General features: G+C 52.1%; 1 protein-coding gene across 3 annotated transcripts in view; it reads left to right on the top strand.

The window, feature by feature from the left end:
- The first annotated feature begins 4513 nt into the window (after window positions 1-4513).
- Window positions 4514-9697, top strand: part of LOC111151605 (active BCR-related) — a 178364-nt gene continuing 173180 nt past the window's right edge. For all 3 annotated transcript variants that reach the window (XM_022509693.1, XM_022509692.1, XM_022509694.1), the window contains exon 1: window positions 4514-5569. In XM_022509693.1, the coding sequence (XP_022365401.1) occupies window positions 4522-5569 (1048 nt within the window). In that variant the 5' untranslated portion in view covers window positions 4514-4521. The remainder of the gene's footprint in view (window positions 5570-9697) is intronic.

Raw genomic sequence — 9697 nt, 5'->3', positions numbered from 1 at the left:
GGGGGATGGGGAGGCTGTAGGGGGTCTTAGTGGAGAGAACAGAGAGGGAAAGCAGGGAAGGACACAAGGACCTAGTGCAAATATTTTAGTCAGGAGATTATCCCAGAAAGCGGAAGTGAGAGAGACAGACAAGAAGGGAAAGTCAACGGAGAGTTCATTATGGATTGGTTACCACTATGAACCACTGGGGCTCATTCCTATTGGACCACTAAGTCAGAAATGCCCTCCAAAGACGGGGGCCCGGGGCATGTATTAAGCAGCTCTCATTTCCACCTTCTCTGGGATGCCCTGGGGATATTAACATCCATCCCCCTTAGAAGCTTCCATCTGGGGGGCACCTGGGTGGCTCAGTGATTTAAAGCCTCTGCCTTCGGCTCAGGTCATGATCTCAGGGTCCTGGGATCAAGCCCCGCATCAGGCTCTCTGCTCAGCAGGGAGCCTGTTTCCCAATCTCTCTCTCTGCCTGCCTCTCTGCCTACTTGTGATCTCTGTCTGTCAAATAAATAAATAAACTCTTAAAAAAAAAAAAAGAAGAAGAAGAAGCTTCCATCCGGGATGCCCTTGAGAGCTTTGAGACTTTGGGAAAAACAAAACAAAACAAAACAAAACAAAAACCGGGCCAGAAAGTGGCAGAATCATAGGGGTGGGGATGCTTGAAGTGAGAGCACAGCAGCTCATGGGAAGTGTCCATTGCAGCTGCAGCAGAAATCTGAGATGGGCCAAAGGGAGATGGCATGAGACCCAAAAAGTATTTGCTCATAGGGAGACTCAGGTTAAGGGACTGAATGGGTGCAGCAAGTGGAAGAAAATATTCAGGAAATGGGGTTGGAAGAGTAGGTTGGGGTCAGAGGATCCATTGTGAAGAGTCTTATATGCCAGGTTACAAAGTTTAAACTTTATTTGCCAGACCGGAGCACCTAACAGGTGTTCAATAAATATCTATTTTTTAAAGATTTATTTATTTATTTTAGAGTGAGGGCATAGGTGGGGAAGGGGGCAGAGGGAGAGGAGAGAGTGTCTTAAGCAGACTCCCTGCTGAAAGCAGAGTCCCATGCCCGGCTCGATCTCACAACCCCAAGATCATGACTTAAGCCAAAACCAAGAGCTGGATGCTTAATGGACTGCACCACACAGACGCTCCTACAGGGGCTCAGTAGATATATTTATTGAATGAATGAATGCTAATGACAGATGCACCTGGACCAACCCCTTGCAAATCCACTGGGCTTTAGAATCCAGTAGACTAGCTGTGTGGCTTCCAACCTCTTTGATCTTCTATTTCTCTCTCTCTCTCTGAAGTAGCAACAATAATACCTTTTTTACAGGGTTGTGAGGAATTAGATGAGATCAAAGATGTATGGCAACTAGAGGTATGGATTCAATAAATGTCAGCCACTCTACCCCTGCCCCCATGATGACCCAAAGCCAAGTAATAAAGCTGAACTATCCACCAGCTAGAGACAATGAAGGTTGCTCCTGGGATCTGTTTACGGAAGATGTATGCTGGCATTTCCAGCTATATTGGTCCTCGTGGAAAAAATTAGTGGTATTAGTAACAACCTCCTTGGACCAAAAGGGAATCATACTGCTGTTTTAATTAAAGGACAGAGTTGAAACTAGCCTCCTAGGAAATTTACAAATTCAGAAATTGATGCTTGTAGTAACTTACAGGGTTTTTTTTTTTTTTCTTTGTGCATTTAAATGTACATATCGAAACATCTTCCAATCAATATGCTGTTGACTGGGACCATCCATTCTTACTGTGCAGCATTTCTCTCCCATTCTGAAATTTTAACAGAAGCCAAGATGTTTGTGGACTCTGTTCGATGGACTACCCCTGCCCTGGCTCTCTGTAGGCATCGGGAGCTCCTCAGTCCTTCCCAGTGGACAAAAGAGATTGTGGCAGCCTCTGGGGCGGTAGGGAGAGAATATGAAGCTAAGGTGGGACAGAAAGCAGCTTGAGGAACTAGGTGAAGGATGGAGAAATCACTCACACTGGGGACTACTCAATTAATTAATTAATTAATTTTTAGATTTTATTTATTTGACAGAGAGAGAGATCACAAGTAGGCAGGGAGGCAGGCTGAGAGAGGAGGAAGCAGGCTCTCCACGGAGCAGAGAGCCCGATGCAGGGCTCAATCCCAGGACCCTGGGATCATGACCTGAGCCGAAGGCAGAGGCTTTAACCCACTGAGCCACCCAGGTGCCCCTCAATTAATTTATTTTAAAACATGCTCATTCCTTCAGTTTGGCACAAGACAAACACTATGATGAGTCATGCCACTAGCACACCATTTTTTTTTTTTTTAAGAGAAAGAAGGAAGAAAGGATATTGGGAAAATGAGTAAACACAGACTTTGTCAAGGAAGGAAATTCTAGAGTTGAGAAGCCTCTGTGGGAAGCACATCTGCTCCTAGTCTGAAGTGATTCACAACTGGAGAAGCTGAGCAGGAGCCACAAGGTGGAAATTCATTCATCTTCCTGCTCATTCATTCATTCATTTCTTTCATTCAACAATCATCAGTTATCTCTACCACCCTCTGCAAGAAGCAGAAAGAATACAAAAAGTGGAAAAGATACAAACCTATCTTTGAGGGCTCTACAAGTAGAGGAAACAAAAGATGTCACTAATAGTTATAATAGATTGGAGCAAGGGCAAAGATAAAGATGCGGAAGAGATGCAGTGGTGGCACAAAGGTGGGGGGGGGTGCGCGGCAAAAATGTCTTCTCAGTTGGAATCCCCCAGGCAGCAGGGAGTTATGCCTGTGTGTAGGGATGGGAGTTCCAAGGAGGAGGAAAGGTCACTCGGAAAGAGGGAGACATCTTTGAGGACAGTGTGGAGTTGTTAAGTCTAAAGCATAGGAAGAAGCTATAGAGGGGCCAGGACCATGTGCGGGAGGACCTCCTACGTCCAGCAGCGACTAGGCACCATCCTGTAGGTAATGAGGAGCCAAGGAAGGGTTTTGAGCAAAAGCACGGCACTATCCCATTTGTGGCTAAAAAAATGTCTTCCTGGTATCTTTGTAAGAGCCAACGTTGAGGGGTGGGCTGAAAGGGATTGAGGAGTGGGGGTAGGCTAGCCTGTTCAGACAGTTCAGGTGAGAAGCTAATGGCAGGTGGCTAGAGGAAAAGGGTTGCTGAGCTTAGCTCTAGGCCCCAAAGGGCAGGAAGAATTTCCAGTCTCTTAGAATATCAATTTCCTCATCTTTAAAATGAAGGAAACATGAATCACCAATAAGGCTCCCCCGTTGCAGCAAGCACGAGACAGTTGATCAGGATCCCTCTCTGCGGACACTGTGGCCTCAGTCGAAACCCTGGAAAGAGGAAGAGCAAAGTGCTTTGCAGCCACATGCAGAGGGGAAGCAAAGCAGAAGCCCCCCATGCACTCCACCGCGAGCGCCCAGGCACCTGTCCCCAGCTCCTCTTTTCTTAGCCTCCCTAGGGGAACTGTGTGGGGCCACAAAGAGGAGGTGGAATTGGAGGGCCGTCTTAGATGCCCACGTGTCTAAGGCTCCTGCTGCCATGGTTTGATTCGGTCAGGCGGGAGTACGCTCAGCTTTGAAGTCACAGGGGCCTCTAGCAGAGCCACTTGGAGCTGTCACCCTTGCCCATTTCTCCCCCGGAAAAGCTCCAGTGAGTACTGGAGAGAGCGCATGAAAAGGGACTTGCAAAAACCAAAGTTCACTCCCCTGTTCTGGACTGAACAGCTCTGTTATCCTGGTCACGTTAGTTCAAGGCGCTCAATAAATCCCGGGTAGGGATAACCCCGCCGGGCGGCAGACCGCTCCCTCAGACACCTGTCCTCGCCGCCGCGCCATCTCGCCTTTCCCCGCACCTTCTCCCTCCAGGTCCCAGGCGCCGTGCCGGCTCTGGGCAGACGAGGCCGCGGAGAGGCGGGGGGCGGGAGGTTGGCCGGGAGCCCGGGGCGCCCCCGCGCGCTCCCTCACCCGGGCTTCCGCCTCCCCCCGCCGCGCGGCCCGGCGCTCGGATGCAGGGAGCCGCCGCGGACGGCGCGCTGCTGCGGGAGCGGCGCGGCGGTGGCGGCGGGGAAGGTGCGAGCCGGGCCTACCGTGGTCCGCTGGAGTGTCGCGGGCGCCGCTCCGGGGCGCGCCAGCCTCGGGGGCGGGGGGGCGGCGGCCCGGAGCCACCGAGGCTCCGCCCCCGCCGCGGCTCCCCGGCAGCCCGGAGCCCGCCGGGCGCCCTGGGCCGGGCGGCGGGAACTACAGACCGTGGGCTCTGCGCGTCCGGCCCAGGGCGGGCCCAGGGTCCCCAGACGCCCGCCTCCGTCGCGGGTGGCCGCTTACGTCAGGGAGGCGAAACCCAGAAGAAGGGGAAAAAAAAAAAAAAAAAAGGCCCAAGGGCGGAAGGGGAAAAACTTTTATTTTTTCTCCTATTTTCTTCAGGGGCTGAAGTGAAGGGCAGGCGACTGCGCCAGCGCGGGCTTCCGGGAACAGCCCGGAGCGACCCCAGCCCGCTGCGCGCGGCGGAGCCGGGCCCGGGAGGCCCGAAGGGGCGGCCGCCATGTGGGACCCTCAGGACTTCGAGCGCCACTGGCAGGCCGAGTTCCCCGGGGAGAAGGCCCCCGTCATGCGGCTGGACTCGGTGCTGGACATGGAGCGGGAGCTGGAGCGCTGCAAACTCAACCTGAAGCGGCTGCAACAGGTGTTGGCTGAGGAGAAGTTCAAAGTCTCCTACCTGCAGGCGGCCCTGGCCACGGAGAAGCGGGACCTCGGCTGCGGGTGCTCGGAGGGCGGAGACGGCGACCCGCCGGGAGTTTGGGCGGAGGAGCCGGCGCCGGCTGGGCTGGAGCGGACGCCGCCACCGCGCGAGAAGCAGGGCGCCGCGGGCGGCGGCGGAGACCCCGCAGGCCCCTGGCGCGGGGACCCGGAGGCGGCCACGAAGGCCGAGGCTCCTCCCTACGCGTGCCCGGACCTTCCCACCTGGCCCGGGCCGGCGGGGGCCGGGGGCGCGGTGCGCAGCCTGACCGCCGCCATCCACCAGCAGCTGGTGCAGCCTCGCCTCCTTTTCAGGTCCCAGGAGGACCACGCGCCCCCCGGCCACGATGACACAGTCCCCAGCGCCCAGGGAGAGGAGCTGCCCTCCGGGACCCGCGCGGGGCGGGGCTCGGAGGAGGGCGAGCCGGACGCCTCGGTCGCGGAGGATGGGGGCAACAGCAGTGACCACGACTTCGAGATGGTGGATTTGAACGAGAAATTCGTCCTCGGCCACTTGCTCGTGGGCCCCTGCCGGCTCGGAGGCCGCGATGAGGCCGAAAAGCCGGCGCGGGCGGGCAGCCCCCATCGCTGGATGCACCTGATCCCCGGGGGCCGGCGGCAGCAGCGCCAGAGCCGCGACCTGGAGCAGCTGGAGGCGGAGGCCAAGGACGGGCGGAGCTCGCCCCTGGCGGCCGAGGAGCATCCCCGGCGTGGGGCTCGCGAGCACCTCCCCCCGTGGCGGCGCAAGAGGTTCCTGCGGGTGCCGGAGCGGGACTCGCCCAGCCACAGCTCTCCCGAGAGGGGCAGTGACTGCAGCCGCAACAGCTCGGACCACGAGGACGGCTTCTCTGCAGGTAGGCGCACCCCTCGCGCATCCCGGGGTCTCCTGGCCCCTTCCCGCACCCCTCCCTGACTCCTCTTGTTGGTCCCGTTTAACCTCGGGCGCTTGGGAAGAAGGGAGATGAAATTCATCTGTTTACCTTGAAACCACTTGTAGAATTGGGAAAAAAAAAAAAGATTATGCAACATGATTTCGCCTCGGGTGAGTTTATGAAAATAAGCAGTATGGCGATGCCAGGGGGTGAGGGAATGGTGTGCTTGGCTAGACCATGGGAGGACTCTTTCATTTCAGGCCTCGGCCCTCATGCTCTGTGGTAATAACATCACCGTCCGCCCCCCTCCAGCTCCTCTTCCACAGGTCGATCAGATTCCTTTGCACCACGGGATAGTACCTTTCTCTACACAAACTACAGTGGCTCCCCATTTCCCCCCAGATTCCTTGATGTGAAAGTTTAAATCTTGCACGTAATTTTCCCGACTTATCTCTTATCTTCTGAGAGCCTGTGTCTTCTGTTCTGGCCAAATGGCAACACCCTCTCACTCAGGGAAAGGTCCATAATCCTTGCTGTCCCCTCCCTTTGCTGGCTGTCCCCTTCCTAGAAGGCTGCACCTGATCTCTCAGCTTCCTGGAGCCTGAGTGGGAAGGGGAGGGCATTGAATCATAGTTTTCAAGCTGGCCTAGTGCCCAGAGATCATGTCTAATGCAGTGTCTTAGTTTGACAAAGGAGAAAGCTGAAGTTCAGAAAGATTAAGTGCATGTTGAAGTGAGTTGAAATCCTACGCGGGGCTTCTGTCATTTGTTGTTTCCCTGGACATCTGCCCTCTGTTTTGAGGACAGGACCCGGTCCTAGCCATCTTTGAATCCCCTTGTGGCAGTCATTATGGTGCCTTGCACATGGTAAGTGCTCACTAAATATTTCTTGAATAAATGGATGACTGCATTGTACTGAATGTCCCCACCACCCAACTCCTCATAGGTCAGGGAGTGGGAGGGGGGCTGAGGAAGAAAGGACAGATAGGGACATGAGGATGGCCAGTGACTGCTACTTTGCTGCCCCTGGAACCCTCAGGATCTCTTCAGTCATAGGGAAAGCTTAAACTGATGTCTGGTTGGGTCAAATCGTGATCAGGAACTTAAGATTCTTTCCTGCTCAGTGAAGGAGAAAAAAAAAAAAATCACTGATGTGGGATTGTTCCAAAATCTCCATTATTAGATCTTATCTGGGTGAGTTTGCATTTGAATGAAAAACTGTCCACTTTGCTAAAAGCACATTTGGAAGGTCCATCAAGTCATCTGTTCTGATCAGTTACACTTATTCATTAGCAGAGATTGGCTGCTTTTCCCATAGGTAATGCTTTTGCTGCCCATGCTACTAACATTTTTATGTGCCCCTTTAACTTAAGGGAAGAGTCTGAAGATTTCACCCTAGTGCCAAGTTCCAGATACCGAATGGCAGCCACGCAAGTGGCCCAGAGCTGCTTCAGAGCTGGCTCCAATCCCATGTTCCCGGAGACCCACATCAATCACCCCTTCAGGTATGCCCCATGCACTGCATTTTCCCCAGGAAGTTATTTTTATTTCTGTTTGCTGTCTTTTCTCTCCCTAAGGGCATTCTTGCACAAAGATCATCTTGATGCAGATTAGGAGTTAGCATTCCCTCTGGCCTAACGAATTTCAAAAAGGTGCTAGCTCTGGGTGGACCAATGATAAAAAGATTCTCATTCCTCTGGATTAAAGACTCAGGCCCAGTCACGTGTCTGGCACTTGCTGGCTTTGCCTAATGTGCTTGGGCTGATACTCTAGGCCGCACTCCAGGACCCCCTCTGCAGGTCAGGCTTGTGGATGGAACCCCTGGACAGCTGTTTGTTGGGGCCCTGTCTCCAGAACCTCACCTGTGAGGAAGTGACTGCATGCACGTACATGCATGCCTATACACGTATGCACAGTGCACGCAATCCCATAACGCGTACATGTGCACACGGTCTAGGAGAAAGAGCTGTCAGGCATACATAGAGTCCCCAGGGTGGATGGATTAAGGGCAGGGGTTTTCACCTGGTGGGTGACAGCCCACTGAAATCAGTGCAGGGGGGGAATGAAAGCATGGAGAGGCTTTCCTCTCACTCTTGGCTATCCCTGCTTTATTTTCTCCTTAGCACTGACCAGATTACTGCTTCAGATGTTATGATTTTGCGTGTTGATCTTACTCACTCTCTTTCCAGTAAATGCAAGGTCCAAGAGGGCAAGGATTTTTAACTTTTTATCCAATGACATAGCCACAAAGCCTAGTACAGTGTCTAACACATAGTAGGTATTTCATAAATAGTTGTTGAGCGATACATATTTTTTTAAGATTTTATTTATTTTTGAGACAGAGAGAGAGAGCTCACAGGGTAGGGGGGCAGAGGGAGAAGCAGACTCCCTGCTGAGCAGGGAGCCCAATGTAGGACTCAGTCTGAGGACTCTGGGATCATGACCTGAGCCAAAGGCAAATGCTTAACTGACCGAGCCACCCAGGTGTCCAAGTGATATATTTTTTAATAGGATGGAATAGAAGAGGAAACATGGCAGTGAATTGCCCATGGTAATGGTATTTTCTGTTTTCAAACTTTGTTTCAATTATGTATAAATGTGTGAGTGTATATTGGGTCATGATGTAGAATGTATTTCTTGCTCTGGATTAGAGAGAAAGGTTTGAAAATGCTGATAAAGACTATGGGCTTTGAAGCTAGACTGCTTGTGTGAACTTCTCTTGGGAGAAGTTATTTGAATTTTCTGTGTATCAGTTTGTTCATCTGTAAAATGAGACTAATAAATACGGCTTACATCATATTGTTAATATGAGTAATAAGTGGGATTTTGTTTCTAAAGGACTCTTAACACAAAGTAGGCACCCACAGTGTTTAACCGTGACTACAGGTCATTTTCTTTGAGTTGGTGCTTCAAAGATTCTCATTCCCAGACCATTCTGAATCACAGATAGTTTGGTTTTCTATGATGCATGTGTTTTGGGTTTTGTTTTGTTTTTTTTCCCCCAGCTTTGCTATGGCTCTTTCTAGAAACCTGGGAGCAGGGCGGGACCCAAGGCCGAGGCTTGGCTCATGAGGCTCTCTTGCTAGCTTGGCCCTCATGTTTCTCCTTCTTCCCCGGCAGTCGTGCCCATTATTTGTATTCGGAGATCCTCAACTGAAGGTTGGGTTTTATTGGGCCATTCAGTCTTGAGGTCTTAAGGAGAGAGAGCCATGGGAGAGCCACATTTATGCCGAGGGGCAGAGATGCCCCCCCTCCTTGGAAAAGGACCATTTTCTCTTATGAGAGGTAGATTCCCATACAAAGACACAGTTGGATCTGTTTCTACACATAGTAGCCAAACCTGAGTATAAGTTAGAATGCCTGTTCTTTTTTTTTTTCTTTAAATCTTTCTTTTTAAAGATTTTATTTATTTATTTGACAAAGAGAGAGCAAGAGAGAGAGAGAGAGAGAGAGAGAGAGAGAGCCAGCACAAGCGGGGAAGCAGCAGAGGGAGAGGGAGAAGCAGGCTCTCCACTGAGCAGGGAGCCTGACACGGGCATGGATCCCAGGACCCCGGGATCATGACCTGAGCTGAATGCAGACACTTAACCTACTGAGCCACCCAGGCACCCCGTGTGTGTTATTATTATTTTCTTCATCGCTGAAGTCCCCAGAAGACCCCAGTCCATCTGCTGCAGCCATCAGGGCTGCTGCCCACCTGTGGGGCTCCTGGGTGGACTTGGTCTCACAGGGGAGCAGACCACCTGCTGGATTTTAGAGCTCCCCTTTTCAGCGCGGCACTCTTGGGCAGACACAACTGCATGCCAACATGTGGAGGCCTGGTATTTTTCCTTTCATGGTGACATGCTTCTGTGCCCCTCCTGCCATAGAGGTTGGGTGACATTTCCTTCTCAGGGCTTCTGCATCCTTTCTGGAGCCTGTGGACTCTCCTGTGTCACATCTGTACTCCTTGTGCCCCAAAGTACACTCTTCTGGCAAAGCCCAAAGTTGGCTTTTCTGCATCAGGCATCCCTTTGACTGGCGAACTGTTCATCTGATATTCTGGTTGTAGTTCAGATGACAAAGTAATTATCATTAGTATTTTAAATTGGCAGCATTTTCTTCTTGCTTT

This window comes from Enhydra lutris, unplaced genomic scaffold (assembly GCF_002288905.1).
Source record: "Enhydra lutris kenyoni isolate GAN:26980312 unplaced genomic scaffold, ASM228890v2 scaffoldscaffold26, whole genome shotgun sequence".
Classification (NCBI taxonomy): domain Eukaryota; kingdom Metazoa; phylum Chordata; class Mammalia; order Carnivora; family Mustelidae; genus Enhydra; species Enhydra lutris.
Note: the sequence above shows the minus strand (reverse complement) of the source record. Positions and strands in the feature narration are given on the sequence as shown.